Source organism: Notamacropus eugenii, chromosome 3 (assembly GCF_028372415.1).
Source record: "Notamacropus eugenii isolate mMacEug1 chromosome 3, mMacEug1.pri_v2, whole genome shotgun sequence".
Lineage (NCBI taxonomy): Eukaryota > Metazoa > Chordata > Mammalia > Diprotodontia > Macropodidae > Notamacropus > Notamacropus eugenii.
The window spans coordinates 1030215-1056206 of NC_092874.1; the positions used below are offsets into that span (position 1 = coordinate 1030215).

Here is a 25992-nt window from a genome sequence, read left to right on the forward strand (position 1 = left end):
GCTTGCCACACGCGGTGTGCCATACTGACCCTGCATACTCTTCTCCATCCTCTCTTCTGTCCTCCTCCAAAGCTCTGTCCACGCGTGAGTTCCCTGGGCATCCACATGTGTCTCTCTGGGAAAGCTTGATGGTTGCTTCTCCTGGTCCTTCCAGAATTTCCTCCCAAGCATCCCCCAGCCCTCTGGGGCTGTTGTGCCCCATGGCATCACTCCTCTGAACCTTCAGAAGCCTGCTTTCCCACAGTCCAGCGTGCATGGCAGCTGTCCTCTGTCACAGTTGATGTGGTCACCTCCTCCAAGCTTCTCACTGTTTTCTTCCCCCAGGGACCAGATCCTTCCTATTTGGGAGAATCGGGATCCAGAATAGATTTTCCCCTTGTTGGTTCATCCTGCTTTTGGCGGATGACATTATCCCTGAGGCACACCAAGAAACCCTGAGCCATTCTGCCTCTGTCCAAGAACTCCAACGGATACCCGGTTAAGTGATGCCTCCCTTCACGGCTCCATCCTGCCTCTGGGTCAGGCCTGGGATCCACTTCCCAAACTCCTCCTCTGTCCTCTCTTCTGTCCCCATGGTCTGTGGTACACTCTAGTGACAAAGATCACTTCCGTCTCTCTCTCCGTTGGCCTTCATTCAAACACTCTGTACTGGGAACCATCTGTCTGGTGGATTTCCTCACGTCTATGATGCCACCCTCCCCCACCTTAGCTGTATCGTTTGTTGTAGATAAGGATCGGATCCAACCTGCGTTCAGGCAAACATCTGTGAAATAGTCAGTCAGCCAACATTTATTAGGTGCCTGCTGTATGCAGTGCTCTATGCTAGGGAAGACACAGTGGCTGCCTTCCAGGAGCTTACAAGTTAATGGAGACATTATTTAAACAAAGCAACCTAGATGACAGGATCGTGAGATAACCGAGGGAAGGTATTAGGATTAAGAGGGGCTCAGAGGATTTCCTGTAGAAAGTGGGATTTTAATTAGGACTTTAAAGGAAGCTGAGGAGGTCCATAGCCATCTGGGGGGAGGAAGAGCATTCTAGGCATGGCTGACAGCCAGAGATGGAGGGTCTTACTCGTGGGACAGCCAGGAGGAAGGGCACTGAATGGAAGAGACCTGCTGGGATTGAGGTGTGAGAAGACTGAAATTAGGAGGGGGTGGGATATGAAAGGCTTTGGATGTCTACTGAGGGTTCTGTGTTTGCTCCTAGGGATAACAGAGGGCCACAGGAGTTTATTGAGGAGGGAGTGATGGGGGTCAATCCTGCATTTTAGGAAAACTTCATTAGTGGTTGAATGGTAGGTGGACTTGAGCAGGGAGAGACTGGAGACAGGCAGACCCTACCCCCAACCTCCAGCAGCTATTGCAGCTGTGGTTCAGGGTGGGGGCAGGAGCAACAAGTGATCACCTAGTCTTTGTTTAAATTGAAGAACCTGATGGAGAAGAGGAGATTTGGAGGAATGATGACTGAATTCCAATATTGGATAGCCAGATAAGTGGAAGGAGGTCCAGGCTTGTCTTCTGGCAGAACCAGAAAGTAGGCAGCCCCTGAAGGCTGGACGGCTGGAAGCATGTCCCCAGAACCAGAGCCTTCCAAGGTGGCCTGGGCTGCTGCAAGAGGGAGGGACTTCTTCCTACTGGAGAGCACCAGTCTGGGATGTTATCAGTTGAGTCTTAGGCACCAAGTGGACCAGAGTGGAACTGAAGCCACCAATTCTAATTCTGTGGGCATCTAGTAAGCGTTTCTGAACACAAGGAGAGCTCTCAGCTGCCAGTCCAGTGGTCTCCTCTGGCCTCAGAGAAGGCTTTTCTGTCACTGGGACCCACAGCTGGCAGACTTAGTGGCTGCTCATTCCCTCTGCCCCCTGTGCAATCTGGGGGTATATGGCCTACAGGTACCTCATCCATGGCCACTGTGCCCAGGACAGCAGGGAGCAGGAGAGGGTTGGTGGAAGGGTGAGACATCAGGTGCAGATCTCAGACATTGAGGGTGGCTCTGCAAAGGGAGCTGAGAGAGCACAGGGGGATGAGGGATTCCAAGCCAGGGATAAGGTGGTGAAGGCAGGGCCTCAGGCCAGGATGAGATAGAGAAGCTGGGCCTGCAGCAGGACAGAGAAGGGGACTGAGGGGGGCAGAGACTCCCCTAGCCTGGGGCTGGCCATTCAAGATTCCCTCCCTGGCCCAGGGTGAGTGCCCCATTAGTGTGGAAGAGGGAGAAGTGAGGAAGATGGTGATGAGTGACATCATCCCAGCAGCAGCATAGGTAGCCCTACAATGTTCCGGACACTGTGCCAAGCCCTTGACAGATTGTAGAGGCTTCTAGGATGAGAGTGGAGGACCCGGTCCTGTGTGTGTTCAGCAGAGGTGTTTCTCCTGCCCAACCCTGGAATCAAGGGCCCAGCCAGGCCAGGACCCCAAGAGTCCTGGGAGCCCCAGGGGCCATGGGCTCCATGGAGATGCCTGCTGTATCCCAGAAAGCTGGTGATCCTGGAGCCATAATCCTACCCCTTGTGGTAGCCACAGGTCCTGGGGTTGAGGGAGCAGCCCTTACCCCTTTCCCAGGGCATCTTGCCCCCCCACTCTTCTGGAGAGTTAATGCAGGTACAGGATGGCCTGGGAATGTTGGAAGTACTAGGAGTGAGGCTGACCGGTGGTGGGCTCTGGTAGGAACTGTCGTTTCTTTGGCCTTCTTGGGATTTCTGGAGGAATCCAAGATGAAAGTCGCTCCCCATGGAGTGCTCCCAAGGAAGGATTTAGAGGCTCAACTTGGGGGGGGGGGCGGTGAGAGAGAATAGTGTATGTGAGTGTGAGCGTGTGTGCAAGTATGTGTGTGTATTTGTGAGAATGTTTATGTGTGAGAGAATACGTGAGTGTGTGAATATGTGTGTATAATAGTGTGTATGTATTGTGAGAGCATGTGTGTGAGGGAGGGTGTGTATGAGCGTATGTGAGTTGGTGTGGATGTGTTTGTGTGGACAGCCTCCATGACTCTCTAGGACTAACGAGAAGCGTAAGGAATGTGCGAGTATCAGAGACCTGAATCTCTTTTTTCTTGGACTTGAAACATTGCTCCTTAGTTAGCCAAAGTTATCGCCCTGGACAGCAGCCTGAAGAGCCAGGCCTGCACAGTGGGAGCATGGGAGGCACTGGATGCCCCAGGAAGCCGGGCTCCATGTTACCTTTGGCCCAGGAATAAATGGAGACCTCTGACTTCTGTGCTATTAATTCCCACCTCCAATTGTTATTTCCCTGTCTCCCTGCCCATAATATACACAAATATTCTAAACGTGTTATAGGAATCTTTGATTTCTAAGCAAAATTAGCACTAAAGCTTCCATGCCTCTGGGAGGTGGCACACCAACCAGCTCAGCCCCACAAGGTAGGGTCCCATAAAGCCATCTTGACAAGTCAGTGATGGGCACTGTCTGCCTGCAGATCATCCCATCCCACCCTGCCTGGCTTCCTCATCAAAGCACTGGGGACCATTCTGACCATCAGAAACCTGGGGAGGCATGCCAGGCTATACCAAGCCTGGCTGTACTAAGAGTTTATCTCCCCTCTGTCACAAACTCCAGGAGTTCATTGAAAAAAGTTCACTGAACTTTCATGGTCATCCCCCAGTTACAAGTTTCTCAATTTGCCTTTGGGGAAGAAAGAAAGGGGGGTGAAGATAGAGAGGGGAAAAAGAGGAAAGGAGAGAAAGGAAGATGAGAGAGAAAGACAGAACTGGAAAGAATGAGAGAGAGAGAAAGAATGAGAGGGACAGAGAGAATAAGAGACAGACAAAGGGGGAGAGAGAGAGAAAGAGAAAAACAGGAAGGAGGAAACAGAATGAGAGATAATGAGAGGGAGAGAAAGAATGAAAGAGAGAGAGGGAATGAGAGACAGAAAGGAAAAAGAATGAGAGACAGACAAAGAAAGGGGGAGAGAGAAAGGAATAGGAGGGAGGGAGAGAGAAAGAGACAAATAATGAGGAGAGAAAGAGCGAGTGAATGAGAGAGACAGAAAGAGAAAAACAATGAGAGGGAGAGAATGAAAGACAGAAGGACAGATAAGGGAGAGAGAATAAGAGGACTGAGAGGTCCCACATAGGTGTCTGGATATTTGAAGTCTCCCATCATTAGCCCATCAAGCCTCTGGGGCAGACTTGGGGTCAGTTTCCTGAGCTCCTCCTCTGTTGCTTCCTTCTGTCCTGGAGGTCTGTAGCACTCTCATCAGACCCAATCGCTCACCCCATTTAGCTCCTAGGTTTCTCCCAGAATGGGCCCTCTAGATACCCAAAGCTCCCACAGCCCCCTTGATAAAGTCCCCAGCTTCTTTTGAGAAAAGGTCACCCTTCAGAGCCAGGTTCTCTTTGTGAATCTCACTTCACCCAAGCTCCATGATACCAGTCTCATAGAGTGGAGAAAACCCTGACTTTGAGTTCTGAGGGCTTGGGTTCAAATCCTGCTGTGATTTATGTGGTCATGGCCTCAGTTTCCTCATCTGCAGATGAAGCTAGGCTGCCAGCCTCTGAGGTCATATCAGGACCTCCAGTTCATCTTGTTTCTTGCCTGACTTTAGGCATCTGAGTCTAGACATTGGTGGCCAGGAGTTTAACGCCCTGTTTGGATTTTTGTGTCCTGTGCACATGGTCAGATTTGTGCCTCGAGAGGATGATGTTGGCAGCTCTGTGGAGGGAGAGTTGGGAAACAAGGACTAATGAAGAAGTTTATCCCAGTGGCCCTGGGGAGGGGTGCAGGGAGGCTGAGCTAGGGAGGTGACCCAGGAAAAGAGAGAAGGGGGCCAGGTTGACCTGTCCTCCCAACTCTACAGGGCTTGTGGGGTCGTTCTGAAGCACCTACTATGCGCTGGTGCTGGGATTCCGACAGTGGAGTGCCAGGCTCTCCACCACTCTCAGATTTGGAGTCCTCAGTCCAGTGGCTCCACTTCTCATTTTCTTGGTCCTGCAGGTCAGGCTGTGGATTTCTCAGAAATTCAGCCCCTGCCCCTGAAGCTGGGAGCTCTGCCCTTTCCATGTCTTCTCTTTGCCTGTCCACGTTCGCATGGACCCAATCTTCCAAGCTTGGTATCACAGAGCTGCTCACACCAGCCTGGCTCAGCTGTTTACACAGCCAGAAGTGACCCTGTGGATAGGGCCCTTCTTGCATCTCCCAGACCCAAGCAGGAGTCCCAGGCGTGGTCAAGGGTTGAGATATAGGTGAGCTGTCCAAGAATATCCCCATCACCCCCCTGCCTGGCTTCCATTCATGACCTCCCAGTGGGTCAGTCCTGTTTGATGGCAGTCTCAGGAGTGGGAGGGTTGGCCACTGGTGCCACTGCTGTCCCTGCTCAGCCTTTCCTGTTCTGTGACCTCAATGGTATCTCAAGCCAGCTTTTCATCAGAGGGAGCAGACATCCCCTTGGGCCTTGTTGATGACATTGGGAGTGGTGAATGGTCCAGGGCAGACCCTGGGAGAGATTCCCACCAGGCCAGTTGTCCATCTGTGCCTATGAACCGCCAGGCTGAGGAATACCAGCCTGACTATGACTCGGGCCCTTTCTGCCCAGAGCTCTTTTTTTAAGGCGGTGGGTGGGCCTGACATGCAAGGCAGCTGGAATGTCAATGCAGCCCACGGGGCTGTGAGTTGTCTCCACATCCCCGGCAGCCAGGATAAGGAGGCAGCATGTGGTCCCAGACCCACTGGGGACCTACTGAAGCCTTTTGAATGGGGAAAGGATGTAGCTACTCTGTGCCCCGGGTCCCCTGTGCCCCAAGTCTCAGACCCCAGTGCCTAGCATCACAGGCAGCTGGGAAAATGGCAAAGTGAGGAGAGGAAGGGGCTCCGAAGTTGGGATCCTGGCTCTGAGAATGTCAAAAAGGCCTGGCTCTTCTCTCTCTCTCTTACCCCATCTCCATCTCTCTCCCCTTCCAACCTGGTTCTCTCTCACTCTCTGTCTGTTTAGGTTCTAGAATCTAGGACTTTCTCTGTGTCTCTGTCTCTCCCACTCTCCTGTTTCTCTCTCCCTCCTTCATGCTGGGCATTCTGGAATCTCTGCCCAAAGCTGTGACAAATGGTGCTCCAGGGTTCCCATTCCCTCAGCCCCATGTCTCCTCACTAATGGCTGCTGGGATAGGCAGTGATGACAGGTATCTCGGGCCTGCAGCAAAAGCTGGGGAGCTCATCAGGAAGGGTTGCATTGGGGCCCAGTTCCTCAGGAGTCTCCTCCTCCTCCATCCCTCCCTCACCCTCTTTCGTTGCTGAACCTGAAGTGACCAGGCTCAGTGATCCCCCACCTGGGGCAGGAGGCAGATCATCTGCTGGGCTGTGTGGGTAATGGTATTTACTAAGTGCCAGGGAGGCCCCCCCAATCAGATGGAAGCAGGAGTGAGACATATCCTGATAGTGAGTATGGTGTCCCCTCCACAGGAAGGTTTACCCTGTGGTTGGGCATTCTCCCCTGGGTCTTCAGGGCAGGAGCCCCTCCCACAGTGCCTATGACCAGGCTGGTACCTGGTAGGACTACAAGCCTAGAACTGGTAGGGACCTCCAAGGTCAGTAGGACATGACCCTAAGGCAGGGTGTGGACCCGGCTCAGGGCCTCCCAGTGCCAGCAGCTCCTGGACAACCCTGGGAGGGGCACTTTGATCACCATCAGACCTCGCTGTGATCACTTAGCTTCCATTTGCCAGAATCAGGATATCTAGGATGTTTCCCCAAGTTCCTGTTAAGGGTCCCTAGCTCTGGGCTAGACTCTGGTGATGCCCAAGGGTGAAGCTTGCCCTGCCCTCCAGAGCTTATGGCTTATCAGGGGTAGGGGAGGAAAGCATCATGTTCACAGATCAGTAAATAAGGTAATTTGGGGAGAAGAGGAGACCAGGAAAGGGCATCTAGCTGAGCTTCAGAGGAAGGCATGGATTCAGAGAAGCAGAGGTGAGACAGGCAGGAGGCACAGCCAGTGCAAAGGCCTAGAGGGGAGATGGAACACTGGGTGCTAAGCTGAGGAGGTCCGTTTGGCCAGCACATAAAGCCTGTGAAGGGAAGCCAGGAGGTTTGCCTGTTCTGAGCACAGTCTGGAAGTGGCCCTGGGAGTAGGAGATACAGAACCAAGTGTCCCCCATACTCCTGTGCCCCAGGCCATTGCCCACGTCTTGAGTAGCCCCTGGAAGGGGGTCTCTGTCTTTGAGGGGGCTCCATCCCTGGGAGGGCTCCATCTTTCAGGGGGGCTCCATCCCTCAGGGAAGGGCTCCATCCCTCTGGGAGGGGGGCTCTGTCCCTTTGGGAGGGGAGGCTTCTGATTGTGAGACCCAAGGGCTGTGGCCTCTCCCCTCAGAACCTGCGTGAATCCTGCCCCACCCTCCAACAGCCCCCTCCCCCTACCCAGCTCATCGGAATCTTCAGCACCTGTTTATAGTTAGTTCTTTATTTCAAAATAGCAGATCAGACTTTGCCCTGTTAAAAACAATTTTCCCTGCCGGTGTCGGATATCAGACAGGGCTGGTCGTCCTAACTGATAGACATCAGAGGAGCCTCCGCCAGCTGCCAATCGCCGAATTATCCTTCCCCAGGGCCTCAGCCCTGAGGCCCAAACATCACCATTGTACACTAGGTCATATGGCTGTGGCGGTCCATGGGCTACCGAGGTCTCAGCATGTGGCCGTGAAAGGCAATGATGTGGGGGGGTGGGGGGGTGAGCCACAAAGGTCATTTGTCCCAAGGGGAGGCCCAGGGGAGAACTCTGGGGAGCCCCTCTCTCACGGGCAAAGGTTCTGCCCTGCCTGTGCCCTGTGCCCAGGGGCCAGGGAAGAGCCATTCCAGCCCATGATGGTGGCTCCAGGAGCCAAGCTGGTAAAAGACGCCCCCCCCTCCTTATTCTCTGTGGGAGAGAGAGGCCTGACCACATCGCCTGTCCTGGCACATGCTGTGTTCCTCATGGATGGACCTCACCCTCCAGTGCTTGCTGAGTGTTCTTCAGGCTCTGGGCATCACTTACCCACCTCTGATCTCAGTGAGTGACTGGCTGAATATTCTGTAGATAGACATTGGAAGCTCAATGAACCTTTGTGTCTGGAGTAAAGAAGCTAGGGGCTGAGCACGTGAACCCTGTGAGGTGCTCACAAGTGGATGCTCACAAGTGGAAGGACACAAGCTGAGGCCCAGGCTGCAGTCCCACCACTGGTTGATGTGGGAGCTGAACTTGGACCTAGATCTTCTGGGTTCCTGGCCCCCTTTCCACAGTCTGGCATCTGTGGCAGCTTCTGCCGCCTGAAGGGATGTCCATGGGCCAGAGCTAGGGAGGAAGCCCCAGATGGGCCCCTGTGGGGAACAGAGGGTGGAGTGCCTGCCAGGGCTGCGGTAGAGCCTCAAGGGACCCTTCGAATAGCCAGGCTCCCCAGACCACGTCTCCCATCTTCCAGGCTGTGTGAGGTCCTCCTGACGACCTAGAGGAGAAGTATTTGGCATCAGTGATGGAAAACCCAGGGAGATGGGGGGAGGGGGGCAACTTGGCCCCTTGACCCCTTCTGAATGACGCCATCATTCCGCCATTTTCTCACTACACATCCGGAGGTGTCCCATGGGAATGCCCCCAGCCTGGGGAAGCCCTCCTGGGGCCAGGGTGTGGAAAGGGGGCCCCCAGGTAACAAATGGCCTTTTCCTCCCTGGGCCTGGTGAGGAGAAGGATTGTTTTGTTTTAGCTTTTAAAAATAGTAACACCTAGTATATCTAACAAAGCGCTTACTGAAAATCCCGAGGAAAGTCCTTCCGAGCTCAGCTCTTGTCGGCAGATTTGGGAGGACCTAGACTTGCCTTCCTGACCGGCAGTGGGGGCAGCGTGTGGTTCCAGCCCAGCCAGACATTCAGGGGCTGACTCTCCCAGCCTCTACCACCCTCTGGGTACAGTATGGCCCCCAGGCAGCTGGTTCTCGCAGCAGCACCAGCACCAAGCCCCAGACCTATGTATCGCCCTCCCTCAAACCAGGATGGAACAGACAAAAGTCAGGCTTTCTTTGTCCTTGTGGCTATGACCAGGAAATGGACCTTCATCTCCCAGCTCTGGCCCCACAAGCCTGGTCAGGCTAGTGAATTAGGGGCTTAGAAAGCCAGGCGCTGGAAGGGTCTTTGCAGTCATGTATTCTAACCACTTTGTGTTACAGAGAGGGAAACTGAGGCCAGGGAGGGGAAGGACCATGCCTGAGGTCCAATGCCAGGTTCTTTTACACAGTTCAGTCCCCTACCCTTACTGGGGGAGCCCCCAGACCAGACCAGGGACCTGGGATTCTCTCTTTGCTTTTTATTTTTGTGAGCGGTTATGTGTGCCCCCTTCTGCTGCCAGAAGGGAATAAACATTTATTAAGCACCTATTGTGTGCCAGGCACTTTACAAATACGATCTCAGGGAGGCAGGTGCTAATACTGTCCCCAGTCTTATCCCAGTTGAGGAAACTGAAGCAGGCAGTGGTTGAGTAACTTAAGTGGAGAAGAGTAAGTCACAATGGCACAAGGCCAGAGAGGCCATCTGTGGGCACAGCCCAGAAAAGGCAGAAGCCCTGGGGGCCACAATTTTCTTTGGGGCACCCGGATCCGATTTGGTGCCCTGCCTGGATTGTTTACTTGCCGGTGGTAAATGACCTGGGCTCAGACCCCAGTTGAACCCTTCCCTGTAGGTCAAACAAAACATTACTTTGGTGAGAACTGAATTGGAAATGAGTGTCTGGCTAGCAGGTGTCTCACGAAAGAAGGAGCCCCAGCTGGAAACCTTCAGGCTCCAGGCTCATTCCCAGCCTGGCCAGGAAGATACTTCAGAGGTCACAGATGCAATCCCAAGCATCAAAAAGGGATGGTTTCCCTGGGGATGGGCAAGCAGGTGCCTGGCTCCAGGGTATTTGGGGAGACCCAAGGTAGGGTTTCTGGAGTCCCTTAAGGCCAATTTCCAGAGAAGCCCCTCTAAGGTGACTGCACCCCCCCAAGACCTGTGGCTTGGTCGTTGAAAGGAGAAACTTCTGCCATTCTCTCCCTCTCTCTTTGCTTTTCTAGAGGATGAGGAAGATGAAGAAATGGTGGAGGCCAAGGTTCGGCATGACTCAGACCTGGAGCATCCAGATGAGAAGCAGGAAATGAAGGAAGGTACGGTGCAGATGGAACTGACCCTGCCCTTCCTTGCCAGGCACCAGGAGGGAAGGGATGGGGGCACAATAATGTGGGTCTGTGGCCACCCCGGGGCAGGTACCCAGTGCTCCCGGTTCACAGTGGGTTTGCTGAGCAGTCATATGGCCCTAGCCATCACAGAAGCAGATGCCAGACCAGCAGGAAGGTAACTCTGATTGTCCAGAAATCTCAGTCCTTTGATAGATGTCCTGGCTTTTCCTCCACTTCTGCTGCTGGCAGCCCCTGCCAGCCTGATGTTTGCCCAGGCCCTGAGTGGGCTCCAGTAGATGCTCTTAAAGTAGCTCCCGGGCACCAGTACAAAGGCTATCTTTTGTGGAAACTGCCTGCCTGCCTTGTTCCCTCTTCTACCCCTTCTCACTTGCTCCCTCATCATGCCATGGTCCACTGGCTCCCACGGGGCATCTTCCTGTTGCCCTTCAGGTTTGTCCTTTTAATTCTCCAATGGCTGGGGCATCCCATAATTCACAGCTGCCTCTCATCACCAAAGAAGGTAAAGGGATGGGCTCCTGTAGTGGCCAGGAACCTGACATTCCAGGATGGACCTTCCAGGTGGACTGTGGCCCGATCTCCCCTCATCCTTCCTCAGTTCTGGGTTCAACTCACTGCCCACATACAGATATTTTTCGGGCTGGGAGTGGGGATGGATCTCAGTCATCATCTCTTCCACTTTATATCCCAGTGTGGCTGGTTAAACCAAGACCCTTCACATTCCTCTGGGATGGCACTGACTGTGGCTTGGGGCCATTCCTACAGCTTCAGCTGGGATCAGGGGCAGTGGAGGCTGGGCTGGTTCTCATCAGGACACTAGTGTTTGGAGGCATGGGCAGAGTCTCAGTGGGGTGGTTAGAAATTCCTCCAGTACCTGGCAGTGAGGAGGAGGAGGAAGGAGCGGAGGAAAAGGAAGGAGGAAGGAGAAGGCAGGAACAGGGACAAAGAATTGACCACACATCTGATCAGGATATCCCTGTCCCCAGAAGGGGTGGCTGCCTGGGAGTTCATCTTGTGGAGATAACCACACCTGGGTGCCCAAGTCACCCGACTTTTCAAGCCTTCTCTCAGGCTTGTGATCAGAAGTCAGGACCTGGTGGTTGTCCACAGTGACAGAGTCAAGTGTCGTAGAGTGCTACCAACGGTGTGATTGTGGCATATCCTCCTATCTCTCTGTGACTCAGTTTCCACATCTGTGAAAAGGGAATATGAATCCTGTTCCTCACCCTCCAGACAAGCCAGGACCTGCCTGGCAGATACTGACCTTTCAGCCCATTCTGCCCGGTATGCTGGGATCAGCTACACAAGTGGCTTCTTAGGTAGGGCATCCATACTGGTGGCAGCCCTGCCCACAAGGACCAGAACAGCCTAGGAAGCCTCAAAGCTCTGTGCCAAACCACTGCACACTGACGAGCTGGGGGCAGGAGCCCTGAGGGGGTGGGGGAGATACAAGCCCACGAGAGAGGGGCTGAGTTCAGGCAGAAACATCTGGACACAATCGCAGGTGCCTTGACCTCCACAGGGTCTAGGCAGAGGGAAGTGGAGGAGGGGAAGGTAGCGTCTGGGGCTGAGGCGGCCGGGCATGTGCCCTTTCTCCTTGGTGGTGGCTCTGGGCAAAGAGAGGCGCAGCTTCTCGGGGTTCATGGAACTGCTTGGGGCCCGCGCCTGCCCCTGCACTAATGGCTTTGATTCAGACAGCAAGTAAGGGGTTAAAAGCCTGTTTATGTTGGCATGTGGCTGGGCCTTCCAACATCCCGGGCAGCAGCGGGAGCCGTGGCGCCACCGCGGCCGTGTGGTTGGCGGAGCTCCCTCCCAGGCCAGCCTGTGCGCTGGCCTTTATTACTCAGCCATAAAAGCTCGCTTTGGGCTGAAACTTGACGTCGGGGCTTGCAGACCAGGGAGCATGTTTGGAGGATCTCTCTGGCCTTTTTTGGACTTGAATGAAGAAGGAAAAAGATGGAAAGAAGGACATCATGTGTCCGCTGGCTCTGGGGCTTTGGGGCCCAGATAACCGAGGGGAGGTACCCCAACACCAAAGAGGCCAGCCCTTCTTGGAGATGACGCGATTTCAGCCTAGTTTGGTTTTCTTGGGAAAGAAGAGGGCAGGAACATGAGAACTGGGGTAAAAGGGTCCCGAAGTGTTGGGGGTTTCCAGAAGCTGACTCCGACCATCCAAGGAAAAGCTCGTTTTGTACCAGCCCGGAGCTCCTCAGCCCACCCACCCCCTCCTCCAGAAAGAATCCGTGGAGCTGGGCTGGAGCACGGCTAGGAAGGAAATTAGTCTGAAATGCCCTGGGCATGTTGCACTGCAGTTTCTCTTTAATGTTGTAACGGTCATGGGTCCTTTCTCAGCCATTTGAGATATAACTTTATATAGTCAAAAGAAAGGTCTCTTTCTGAATCAGTACCTTCCTGAAGACATGTCTTTGCTTTGTACTGTTTTCTCCCTAAAACAAGACATTAAGCGCTATCCCAAAGTCCCCTTGGACCTGGGAAAGCCACTGGTAAATAGGTTGGACATTTTAACATTTTTTTGGAAGGAACCCTGGGCCCTGAGGTCTTCTGTCTCTGTCTCTCTCCTCTTTATCTTTCTCTCGTCTCTGTCTCTTTCCTATTTCTCTCTCCCTTTGTCTTTCACTCTCCTTGTGTCTCTCTCTGTCTCTTCTCTTTCTGTTTCTCTCCTGTCTCTGTGCCTCTCTCTGCCTCTCTCTGTCTCCTTCTTTGTGTCTCTGTCTCTTCCTCTTTTTTTCTCTGCTTCTCTCTCTGTCTCTGTCTCACTTTCTCTCTGGCCCCATCAGCAATACCCCCAGACCAGAAGCAGAGAGGAGAGTACCAGCTTTCACAAGATACCCTGAGATGGGTTACAATTGAGCTCCTGTTCGTGTGGTCCCCAAGTCTGTGTCATCCTGCCCTTCAGACAGAGGCTGGAAAGTTCTGACTGGGACCCCGGAGGAGCAGTGAGATTGTTCTGGTCCCTCCCATGCAGGCCAAGTGGAGCTGGGATGCTAAATGTCTGTTCATTTGGAAATGGGAACTGCCATCCTGCCACGGGAGCCATACACTCTGGCTAGGCTTTTCATAAAGACCCCTTTTCAAACAAAGATGGCTTCTGGGCCAGGTGGGGCTAACGGTTCCCAGGCTGCCCTTGGGGCCTGCCAAGGAAAGCGGCCACTGCAGCTGACTCCGCTGGGGACTAAGATCAGACATCTGAAGCTCCTTCTCCCATTCCCGTCCACATTGTTCCAGTGGGACGAATTCTGAATTAAAAAAACAAGAAAGTGCCCCAGATGGATGAGGGAGATGGGGACGAGGTGCCTGGAGGCTCCAGGCTGCATCAAAAGACCTCCGCAGATCCTGGTGAGGACTGGCTTGGCCAACCTGGGCTTGGGGTGGAGCTGGCCCTCCGTGAGCTGCCAAGGCTCTTTGTTCTACTGCCCTGGCCTTCATGGCATCCACCCCAAAGGTGGGTTGGGGGTGGGGCTTAGGTATCGCCTTATGCCGTGATGTCACTTGTCTTTTGTTTCTCCAAAAAAAAAAAAAAAAAAGACCCTCTCCAAACTGGTCGTTGGTCCTGATTTAAAAAACAAAACAGACCATCTGGAGAGAGCAGAGTGGCCCACTCAGACCCCTGAATCCCCTCAGACATCAAAGCATCAGCAAAAAGGCAGCCTTTGTTTCTCTTCCAATCACAGCTTAATTCTGAGTCAAGCATTGCATCTTCAGCTCAGGCTCTGAAGAGGCTGCCGTCTCCCCTGGATGAACTTGGCCTCTGAGCTCCTACTTTGATCAGCCATTTCTGTTTCTCTTGGAGGGAGAAAGAGGCGTGTGTCTCTTGAAAGCTAAGATCAAAGTGACAGTAAGAAGCCAGGCAGGAGCAAAATTACAGAAAATTACCCAGAACCTCCTTTTGATTCAAGGTAATGAGTCTATAGGGAAGGGTCCCTGATAAACAGCCGCAGTTCTCCATGGGAAGGGTCCCTGATAAACAGCCGCAGTTCTCCGTGGGAAGGACAACGCACAAAGATACTTGGGCTCTGGTGGCCTCTCCTCTGCAGGGAGCACATTTTGGTCCTGGGGCAGCTGCCAGGCCTGGAATTGGGGGCAGGAGCAGCCCCAGAAGCCTACAGTCTCCCCTCCACCTGAACCCCTCCTCCAGCTCTACTCTCTGCATGGCCGCCATGCCTTGTGGCTGTGTGGTCCCCATGCATGTGTCTGCCCAGGGTGCCTGACAGCTGAGGTCCGAGCCTTGGGCAGCATCCCACCCACCATGCCACCTGCCAGCATTTCCATGAAATAAGGAGACCAGGGCCCCCACCCTCACCTCCACCTCTCAGGCGTTGGGCAGGATGTCCCCCCTCGGGGAATCTCTGTGCTCCCTGGCCACTAGAGAATCCGTCGTCCTTCTGGAATGCCAAAGCTCCTGAGTGTTCCCAGACATTGAGAGGGCAGGACCAGAATACTTTGGAGCCCCTGAAAACACTGCAGAAAAGAGCTCTAGATCTGGAAAAGAAGACTGGTTTCCAAGCTCAGTTCTACCCAGCTGAGTTCTTCCTTGTCTTCTCCCTCTGGGCAGCTGGCATTTACATCCTCTTGGGTGGTGCAGTGGATAGAGCACTGGGTCTGGAGTCAGCAAAACCTGAGTTCAAATCCAGCCTCAGACACTTACTAGCTTATGTGACCCGGAGCAAGTCATTCCGTCCTCTTCGCCTCAGTTTCCTCATCTGTAAAATGAGCTGGAGAAGGACATGACAAACTGCTTCAGCGTCTTTGCCAAGAAAAATCCCAAATGGGTCACAAAGAGTTGGACTGAATCAACAACAACAAGGATCCAAAGTACTTTACATGTATTATCTCACTAGAACCTCACAACAGCCCAAGGAGGTACAATAAATACATTTATTACCCCCATTTCACAGACAGGAAAACTGAGGCTCTGAGCTTAAGTCAGCTGACATGGGTCGCACAAGCTACAAAGTATCTGAGGCAGGATAATCTCGCGTCTGCCCAATTCCAATTTCAGTGATCAGACCACAGCGCCTCCTAGCTGTGAATACTTGGTCCCGAAGGCAGCCTTCCAAGGGCTTGCTCCATGAGAGGCAAGAGTCTTCCAGGAGTGGCCCTTCAGGCCGTGCCTTTGGTGCGACTGGACGTTACCCGCAAGAGTTGGGGCAGATGAGTAGGGACGAGGGGACGAAAAGCCAACTCTGCTCCTCGGAACCATCTTGAGGGAATCTGCCGCTTACCTGTCTCCAAGTGCTCCATCACCACCGCAAAGGGAAAGTAATGAGCATGCTCACAAGCACCTTTTCTCTGCCCAGGGGTCCCGGCACTCAGGCCCAACAGGCTGCTCCATCCTCGTCTCCTCACTCGCTCACCCCCGTAGCCAGGCTGTGGCCAAGTCCACAGCGTCTCTCCTCAGAGCCTACCCCCGCCCTGCCGGGCTCCCCCTCAGCCCACCCCTGGATCAACCTCTGCCTGGACAGCTGCAGCCGCTGCTGGGTTCGTCCTCCTTTCAGCCCCCAGCTTGAGGTCCCACAAGCCTAGGTCCGGCCTCGTCACCCCCTCCTCAGCAAACTCCAATGACTCCCTATCGCCCCCAGCATCAACCGTGAAAACTTCTGTCCGGTTGTGAAGTCCTTCATTTCTGGTCGCCCCACACACGTAGTCTGTGACCCAGCAACAATCCTTGTCCCAAGCATTCCATCCCTGGGACCCTGAGCACCGTCACTGGCTGCCGGTGCCGGGAATGCGCACTTTGGATATCACTTGCCATCTTTCCTGGCTTCCTTCAAGTCTCTGCTAACATCGCTTCTGCCGGCAGCCACTCCCAGCCCCCTCAATGCCAGTGCCTTCCCTCTGAGGTGGTCTCTGGTGTGCCCTGACAGGTGGTCTCCCCCATCAGACTGTGAGATCTTTGGGTGGGGGGGGCATTTTGGCCTTTCTTCGTCAGCACTTAGTCCAGTGTGAGGCACAGAACAGGTGCTTCAGAATCCTTGCTGCCTCCAGTGTCCCCCCAGGAGACATCTGCCCCACTCCTCCTTCTGCTCCTTAAACTGGCTTGTGCTGGGAGATGCTGTGAGGGGCGGAATCCCACCTCAGAAAGGAGAGATCCAAAGCCTAGGCCTTCTTGCTGCCAGATCCTATGCAATGTGAGGGGAAATGGATCTGTTCTGGGTGCTTGCCCAATATCACTTGATCAGTAGAAGAATCAGCATCCAAATGAGAAGAGGGAGATGGTCTGGGCTTGGCCAACAAAGTGCAGGTGATCATTCTGGCCATGTGCACTCTGAAATGCAATAAGAAAGTCCCCATTCTGTAGCCCAGAGGGCATCCTTCATTGGCAGGGTGGGGTGCCAAAGGAAAGCGAAAGTGCCCTCAGGAGTGGAGGAAAGCTGAACCACTATGGTAATAAGATGTCTTGTTCTTGTTGGGGAAAAGACCTGAAGACTGCACTGTGCTCTGCAATTTGAAAGTGAGAGGATTATTCACTGTTGTTCCGTTGTGTCTGATTCTTGGTGACCCCATTGGGGTTTTCTTGGCAGAAAAACTGGCATTATTTGCCATTTCCTTCTCCAGTTTATTTTGCAGATAAGGAAACTGAGGCAAATGGGATGAAGTGACTTGTCCAGGGTCTCCCAGGTAGGAAGTGTCTCAGGTCAGATTTAAACTCAAGAAGATGAGTCTTCCTGACTCCAGGCCTGGCTTTCTGTGCACTATAGTGCCAACTAGCAGCCTTCCTGTTACCCCCATTTTAAAAACTATTTTAAGGCAGATAAATGTACTTTGAGTCCCATTAAGCCCTACAGACCTTTGCTTTTCAGGATCTTCTCACTGAGACCTCTGATCACTGGGCAGGTGGGAAGCAGTCCGAGATTGCAGCCTCCCCAGCCCACGAGCGCTGCCCTGGTGAGTGGTCAGGTCAACACTGGCATCCAGCACCTGGACTTCACTCTCACCTCCCTCCCTCTGTCCTGTCTCTGCTTTCCAGCCCCTCCCAGGGAGCTGACGGAGGAAGAAAAGCAGCAGATCCTCCACTCTGAGGAGTTTCTTATCTTCTTCGACCGGACCATTAGGGTCATCGAGCGAGCTTTGGCGGAAGACTCCGACATCTTCTTTGACTACAGCGGCCGGGAGCTGGAGGAGAAGGACGGGTCAGTGACTCGCCATCTAGGGCTGGCACGGAGCACAGGGCAGCTACCACGTAACAGTCAGGTGTAGGGAGGGTCCAGGCTGGAAGGAATGCTTCTGAACTTGGTCCCTGAGCTAAAGTCCAGGGTTGAGACCCATCTGTATGTCCTCCACCTGGGGCTTCCCCAAAGCCTGACTTTAGTGGTGCCTGGGACAAAGCTGAGAAAAACATGGAGGGCCTGCCTCAGAGTCAAGAAGGCCTCTGGCCCTGAGTCTGGCATGGATCAACTGGGTAGCTGTGAGCGAGTCCCTGAAAACCTCAGAGCCTGCACAGCTCTCCAAGACCTGAAAGTAGAGATATGAAGCTCGTCTGCAGCCAGGGGGAGTATTCCATGCTAGGTTTTCCCTTCATTGAGGCCCCCCAGGTAAAGACCAACCACAGTATCTGATGAGCTGGGGGGAAGCACCTGCTGCAGAGAGGAAATACCAGAGTAGATCCAGAGCCAAGACATGAATTACCCTGAAAAGTGGCCTTGAGGTCAGATCCCAAACAGAACATCATTGGTAGCTCCATGGAGGTCTCCTGGGTTGGTGTGGGGTGACCATGGAATTGGGAGGGGTAACTCCTCTCTGCCATGCCCACCTCTCAGAGCCTCCTCCTGTTAAGTGAGAAAGTGGCCTAAGTGACCTTTGGCTCTAGAATTCAAGAGTCCCCAAGAAGGAAGTCCTTAGGAGACCTGGCCTTTGCTCCCAACCCTGAGGATCAGCTGCTCATTAACATCTCCTCTAAAGGCACGGGCAAAGGCTCAGGCTTGTTTCTTGACTAATTTGTGTTGGCTGACCATTTTGCCTGGACACCCAAGTGGTTGTGTTCTTTTGTCTAGGAATGCAATGTCTTGCCAAATATATTATACTGGGTATGTTGCACCATCACTGGAGTGTGGCACTGGGTGCACTATGCCAGGGGTGCCATGAAGGGTGTCATGCTACTGGGCTGGCAGTGCCAAGCTGAGCAGTGGCTCAGTGGTGACCCTTCTGATCCTCTCCACCACAGGGATGTCCAAGCCGGGGCAAACCTTTCCTTTAATCGCCAGTTCTATGACGAGCATTGGTCAAAGCACCGGGTGGTCACCTGTATGGACTGGTCTCTCCAGGTAAGAATAATTATTGGGGGGAGGGGTCTGACTGGGTTGGCACTGAAGAGTGATGTCTGTGGTCGCCCCCCAGACTCTGAGGCTGCCCTTGCTCTGGTAAGGCAGTTCTATATGCTTCACTTGAGCTGAGGATGGTGCCCCCAGAGACCTTGGTGCTTTCATGGTCATTGTCCCAAAATAAACCTCCACGTGTTGCACAGAACTTACTTTTCTGGTACACTTCAATAGGCACATATAAAAAGTTGTATTGAGAAATGCCCCTCATTCACCTATGAATGGTGCACCCTAGGCAGCTGCCTACCTGACCTACCGCTCCTCTCAGACTTTGGGCGAGGATGAGGGAGGTGCCCAGGAGTCTATGAGGGTGCCAGCCTGCCAGGAGGCAGTGCAAGAGATGAAGGAAAACATCCTAGAAAGGAGAGGGTACCAAGAATTCTACCTAAGCAGGGACCTGTGCCTGCTGCCTGCAGACCTTCAGGAGGTCCTGGGGTGTATATGTGTGTGCACATGTGTATATGTGTGCATGTGTACATGTATATGAGTATGTACATGTATATGCATGTGTGTGCTCACACCCCTGATTATGTTTGTCCATGGGTATGTCCGTCCCTGAACACACATCATTCTGCACATACTTGATAGGTGCTGCCCTAAATGTCTGAATCTGCCCATCATTTCCTCATCGCCCAGGACTTACCTACTCAGTCATGCTAGCTCTGGAGGTTCTGTCTCACCTGTGGTTCTAGCAATAAATGGTATCTCTTTTCTGAGGATTTGTATCGTTGAGGAGAATAAGAAGAGGTTGCTCACGAGTGAGTAGGCTGGCCTCTTGGGGGTAAATTTTGTCATATGAAGCCATGAAACAAAGGAGAATATAAAAGGTTCCCTAATTCTGCACGGCTCCTTTCTGCTTCTGCAGTGATTGGGGCAGAAGCTGTTAAGAATCACAGTTTTTAGTCCATCTTTAAACACTATAGTAGTAGCATATTATAGTAGTTTGAGAATTCACCTTAGGACCAGGAAGACCTGAGTTCAAGTCCTGACTCCCATACATGCTAGATTTGTTACCTTGGGCAAGGCACCTTCCTGAGATTTAAGAGGGGCCTTTTTTCCTTTGGGTTTGCTGACAGCTTTTCTTGCTCAAAGATCAAGCCTCAAACCCAATTCACTCTGGAGCTCATAGACTGGACAACAAGTCCCCACCCACCTAGCACAGAGTGGATTTAAATGCTAGATGGTAATTGTTTCTCTTTTACCCAGGAACCCTGAAGGTCTTCTCCCAGTTTGATTTTTTTTAATTAAAGGGGCTATCCCTTGAGCAACTACTTAAAGAAGCCTATTCATTGAATGGGGTATCTCACTCAGAGTGAGAATGTTATAGGACCTTAGCCTGAAAGCGCCAGGGTCTCACATGGTATCCTGGGCCATCTCCAGCCATCCTGAGGAGTATTAGGCCACTGCACCCAGATGGCTCAGGAGAAGAAGGTGAGGTTGGTGACCTTGCACAGCCCTCCCTCACTCAAATCAAAGTCAACTGCAAGTCATGCCATCATCTTGATGTCTTGGTCCTCCTCTAGAATGAAGGACAAACAACAACACGCAAGTCATACAAATAGACTGTTATTGACCTTAGTAGGGCAACCTCCCTACACACATGTTCTCACAGATATTTACTGATGTAGTAATGGCCATCATATTCCTCCCCTCCCCCAAGAATCTGCAATGGCTCCCTATTGTCCCTACCATCAAATACATAATACCCTATTTGGCATTCACCCTTCATAGTCTAGTGTCCTCTTGCCTTTCCAGTCTTGTTACACCTTCCAGACACTTATGCTCCAATCCAGTGATCCCCTGGCCTCCTGGCTATTATATGAACAAGACCCTCCATCTCCCAGCTCCAGGCATTTGCGTTGGCCGTGCTCCATGCTTGGAATGCTCGCCCTCTGCACTTCCTGGCTTCTTTCAAGTCTGCATTAAAATCACATCTTCTACAGGGAGTCTTTCCCAATCCATCTTGATTCCAGTGCCTGTCCTCTGTTATTATTTCCAAATGATCCTTTCCATAGCTTATCTGTGACTAGTTGTTTGCTTATTGTTTCCTCCCATTAGACACTGAGCTCCTTGAGAGCAGGGACTGGTACACAGTAGGTGCTTGATAAGTGTGTATTGCCTGACTGACATTTGCAGAGCCAGGCATGGGGAGAAGCCAGCACAAATTCCCAGAGTCTAGAGGAGGAGCACCATGGGTGAGGCACAGTAAGGCAGCCCGTGTACCTGTGTCCCAGGGTCTGCGTCAGACTGGAGAGGTAGACAGAGCCCAGGTAATGAAGGGTTTGAAAAGCCAGACAGGGTTTGATTTTGTTCCTGGAGCTGATAGGCACTGATAGGTAGAGGGTAAATGCTGGGGTGGGGCCAGCATCATTAACCCTATCATTGTCTTCCTCCTCTCTGCCAGGTAAGGGGAATGACCAGAGGCCTAGAGCAAACATCTCTGATAGGGGTTGATTGTGCCCAGACACCAGTTGGCTTATGAAGGGTTATGGGGGACGGGGTCCCCGTACAGATGGGGGAAGGAGCTACATCACCATTGCTTCTTTTGTAGCAGGCCCTGTCTTCAGCCCAGAGGCATGAGAGAGATCCATGGCCCCCAAATGCCTGCTGCTCCTGGCTAGAATTGTGGCTCAGAGGAACGCTCCTCACTGCGCCTAACCACCTGAACCCTGAGTAGTTGGATGTCAGCAGATTCTGGGCCTCACTGGCTAATGATTTGGGTGTGATCTCTCCCATCCAGTACCCAGAGCTGATGGTGGCATCTTATAACAGCAATGAGGACGCGCCGCATGAGCCTGACGGAGTGGCATTGGTCTGGAACATGAAATTCAAAAAGACCACCCCTGAGTACGTCTTCCACTGCCAGGTAGGAGGCAGGACCTCAGAGCACCTCAGGGCTCTGCCCACCAGCCCACCTCCAGCCTGGGCTGCACTGGGGGGTGAGGGGGTGTTAACAGCAAAGTTGTGGATGGGGTGAGCATAGCTCCAGGCGGCGACTGTATCTGGGGAAGCCAGCGCCTCCCTCCCCTCCCCATTACCTCTCATCTCCCTGCCTTCCCATCCCCCTGCCTTCCTCTCCACCCTCCGTGCCTTTATAATGCTTTCCTTTCCCCTCTCCTCTCCTTCCCTGCCCCTCCCATGGAGGAATGCGGGTCATTTATTTTGTGGATTTGTCAGAATCCTAATGAGGATCTGTGTCTAAGATATTTCACTTATGAAAAGGCAGCAGTGGCCTACTGCCTCTGACTGAGCACTGCCCAAGCTGGCCCACCCAGGTGGCCACTCCAGCATCCCACCCCATGCCTATTGCCAGGCTTAGAGGCCAACACTTTACTCTCCAGGTTAATGAAGACTGGGAAGGTTCGTGTGCAAGGCCACCATGGTTCTGGATGCCTTAATTGCCAGGAAACCCCAGATTCTTGGGTGGTCAGAAGGAGCTCTGAGGGGCTCCCCCTCTCCCTCAGGGGCCATCTGTGGCCAGCTCCTTCCCCAAGCTCAGTGTGGAATTTTTTTCCTTTTCCCACTTGACCCAGAGTAGGTTTGGATGGTCAGATAGCCAGACACAGCCAGCCTAGATGTTTCCATCTGCCTGCTGAGACAATAGGGTCTGGTGCAGACTGATCCCCTCCCCATAGGATCATGGCAGGGGCTTGGCATGTGCTCTCTGTCCCACAGCTTCAGTGCCTCCAATGCCAGATGCCAGACGAGATGGGGATGGATTGTACAGGGGCGTCAGAATGTACCTTGAAGGTGGGGCTTGTAGACCTGATGCCCTCCTAAAGTTTTGTGTCGTTTAAAACCTCAGGGCCTCCTCTGGGATGGGAGGCAATGTGTGTTTACACTTGGGTTCATTATCAGATGGAGCCATGACTCAGGCTGAAGATGGAGGAACCTCTCAGACCATGTTGTTCTAATTTTCCCAGGTCTGCATCATGCTAACCAGCCCTTCTTGGGGGACCCTTTGAAATAGGAACATTTTATTTTGTTCAGAGTATCAAATTTGGCTCTTTCTGTGCGTGTCAGCCCAGAGTCCTAATGATATGCAGACTGGCCAGAGACTCACAGAACATGTAGGAAACATGAAACAAGTTGGGGTGTGGGGTGCAAGGAAAGCTCCTGGACTGACTTTGGAAAAGGATTAGTCAGGCATGCAGAGGCCCACTCCTGCCGGGACAGGGGGTGCGGCACACACAGACCTCTGAGTTCCCAGGTGGCATGGGTCACTGTGGGTCAGGCTGACTCACTGAACAGACTGGTTATCCCTGGTCCTGGAAGAGCCACTGCCTCCCAGGGCAGGCAGTGAAGGAGTGTGGAACAGAACAGCTTAGCTGTGCTTGCGTGAGAGGGCTCTCATTCTCTCTCATCAGTATCTAGGCAACGCACTGGGGCTCTAGCAGTCCAGAGGACCTGGGTTCAAACCCTGCTTCCCATGCTTCCTGCCTCTGTGCTTTTAGGCATGTCTCTTTACTTTCCTGTGCCTTGGCTTTCTCATTGGGAAGATGAGGGGGTTGGACTCTGAGGTTCTTTCTACGAGCGCTTTCTGGGGAGCACCAGTTAAAGATGTCAGCTTCTCCCCCCAGCCTCTTGTCATGAGGCCTGGCAGGGAGTAGGGAAGTGCTGGAGGCTAGTCCCACCAGGAGGACCCTGGACCAGAACCTCTCCATGGTCCTGAAGCTCTCCCATCTCTCCTCTTTGAAGCAGGGCCCACTAGCTCTTTGAGACCCTGGACCAAGGAATGAGCATTCCAGTCAGCCAGCCACCAAAGCCCTAAAGGGGTTCGTGGAGGAGGGGGTAAACTCCAGGATGGGACCTTCCAGACAAGGCAGGAGCAAGTAGAGAGGGCTCCCCTGGGGATCAGGGAGGCTGTAGAGGTCATCCAGTCTAGCCCATAATATGGGTGTAGTTCTTTCAAAAACAGGCCACCTAGCCTGCACTCAGGGATCTCCAAGAAAGAGGATTTCACCCCACCAGGGGCTGCTTAAGCTCCTGGGAGATCTCTCTCACTGTTGGCAAGTCTTTCTTGACCTCAAGCCTAAATCAGCCTCTCTGTCCCTTCCCTCATGGCTGCTGTCCCTGCTCCCCAGGGCCCAACAGAGTTTGGGTGCCTAGCTAGGTAGCACTGGTCAGGATCAAAAGAAGGACCCCGGGCCAGGAAGGGGGCAGGCCCATGTTGGGGTTGGGAGTGGAAAACAGGGCAGGAGGGAAGTTGGCAGAGAATCACAGTTAGCAGAATGAGGCTGGGTGGAGGCAGAGGACAATATCAGGGTACCCAAAGGAGGATGATTCATGCTTTGGTCCCTCTCCCAGCCTGAGGCCCATCTGGCCCACCTGACTAGACCCTACACTGCTGGAGCAGAGACTTTTCCCAGGGCATTTCCCCAGGGCTTGTTGGGGTGCTGACCACCCAGATGTTTTACTCAGTGGACCCAGTGGACACTGTTCATGCTAATGAGCTTAGGACCTCCCTGTAGCCAAGCCTAGCTTTTCTAGGGGTAGTTGGGACAGAGAAGTGAAGGGGCAGAACTGGTTGGATCAGGAAGCCATCCTGTGGACTTTTGAGGGCTTCCCAGAGTCTGAACTTCCTCAAATCACACTGCTCAGAGCTTAGGACTGATCAGGGAGTCCATCATGGGATGGGGTGGAGAAGGGGGTCGGGATGCTGCTTCAGGAAGGAAGAGACCTGGATCTAAGCCTGAGCCCCCACCTACCCCCACTAGCTGTGTAATCTTGGTCATGACATCCCCTCTGTGGGACTCACTTTTCTTTCTTTTTTTCTTTTTTGCATGCTTTTTTTTTCATTGTGAGTTCCAAATCCTTGAACTCCCTTTCTCTAGTCCCTTCCCATCCACTGAGAAGGTGAGTAATATGATATTCATCATATGTGTGAAATCATGCAGAACATTTCTATATTAGCCATGATGCAAAAAAAGTAAGAAAAATGGAACGGAGAAAAGTCCTTCTATCTGTACTCAGAGTTCATCAGCTTGCTCTCTCTCTGGGGGTGGAGAGCATTTTCATTGTGGATCCCTTGGAATTGACTTGGATCATTGTGTTGCTGAGAGGAGCTAAATCTTCTACAGTTGAACACTGTTACAATGTTGCTGCCTGGTTCTGCTCATTTCACTTTGCCATCAGTTCATGGGAGTCTTTCCAGGTTTTTTCTGAAGTCCTCCTGCTCGTCATTTCTTATAGCACAATAGTATTCCATCCCATTTGTATGACACAACTTGATCAGCCATTCCCCAGTTGATGAGCATCCCTTCAATTTTCAATTGAAAAACAGCACTGAAACTTCAACTGAAAAACAGTATAAAAGTACTTATAACAGCAGAAAGAGCTGTTATAAGTACTTTTGTACATGGGGGTCCTTTTCCTTTGGGATATAGACCTTGTAGGGACTCACTTTTCTTCCACTGGTCAAATGGAAATAACAGTCCATTTCTTGTCTCCTGTGAGAGGGAGGACATGACTCACCTCCCTCCAGGGACCGTGTGGATCTCCTCCTTCCTGGTGTCACAACCATGATCCTCCTTGTGCCCAGGCCAGACCACCACCAGGATGCCTGGCTATTCTAACTGAGAAAGAGCCTTTTGCCATTGACACTTGGTACCCTCAGGGGGTACCAAAAGGGGCTCCCCTTCAGAAGACTCTCCAGAGATGGACATGGGGTCATCACAAAAAGCTTCCTGTGTCCTCGGCCCATCTGGCTGCTCTTCTGCCCACAGGGCCAGGTCCCGGCTACTCTGCGGCCAGGCCTCTTGTCCTTGCTAAACTGGGCTCTGGTCTGGTGTTTTCTATTTTAATTTCACTGCAGGCTGTCTATGCTTGGAAAATACTGATAGGTCTCAGAGTTAACACAGCCAGCCCAGCCAAGGCCATGGGGCGGCTCCCTCCTGTGTGGGCAGCTGGGCTCTGTATGGGACCGCCCAGCTGCTCTGCTTAGCCGTCCTGCTGCGGTCTCCCTCTTCTCAATGGAATGGAGAGAGGCAGGAACACACACCTCCAAATTATATGGGTTGGGGTGAGTGAAGAAACTGCATTTAGGGGCTTGGCCTTGCTCCCAGGGTTTCATTTCCCTGATTCTTGTTCTTTGTTGTTGGGGTCTTTCCAAAATGACTCTAGAGATACGTTCAACCTTTTGCAGAAAGTGTGTGTGTGTGTGTGTGTGTGTGTGTGTGTGTGTGTGTGTGTGTGTGTGTGTTGGGGGGGTCTCTGAGCCTGGGTTCCCTAGCATCAGCCCCTAAGTCCTCTGACCCCCATTTTCCCATCAGCTGCTTTGCGCCCCCACCCCCGCCACCTCTAGGGAGGTGAGTGTGTCCCAGGGCCATCCAGCCTCCCCCCAACCCTGTCCTGTTCATGCCTTCACTGACCTCTGCTAAGGCTCTGAGTGGGGGCAGGGTAATCTTGGGAGGGAGGGTTGTGGTCTTGTGGTTAGCAAAAGGGACAGAGAGTCGGGCCTCACAGGCTGGGCTCTATCCCAGCTCACCACTGCCTTGTTCACTGACCCCAGCAAGTTGTTGGC

The 25992-nt window shown here is 52.8% G+C and overlaps 1 protein-coding gene across 1 annotated transcript in view; it reads left to right on the forward strand.

The window, feature by feature from the left end:
* DYNC1I1 (dynein cytoplasmic 1 intermediate chain 1) overlaps window positions 1-25992 on the forward strand; it is a 171561-nt gene that overhangs the window by 83361 nt on the left and 62208 nt on the right. Inside the window, exons 7-10 of the mRNA XM_072650748.1 lie at window positions 10015-10104; window positions 17123-17285; window positions 18317-18416; window positions 21211-21336. Coding sequence (XP_072506849.1) covers window positions 10015-10104; window positions 17123-17285; window positions 18317-18416; window positions 21211-21336 — 479 coding nt within the window. The remainder of the gene's footprint in view (window positions 1-10014; window positions 10105-17122; window positions 17286-18316; window positions 18417-21210; window positions 21337-25992) is intronic.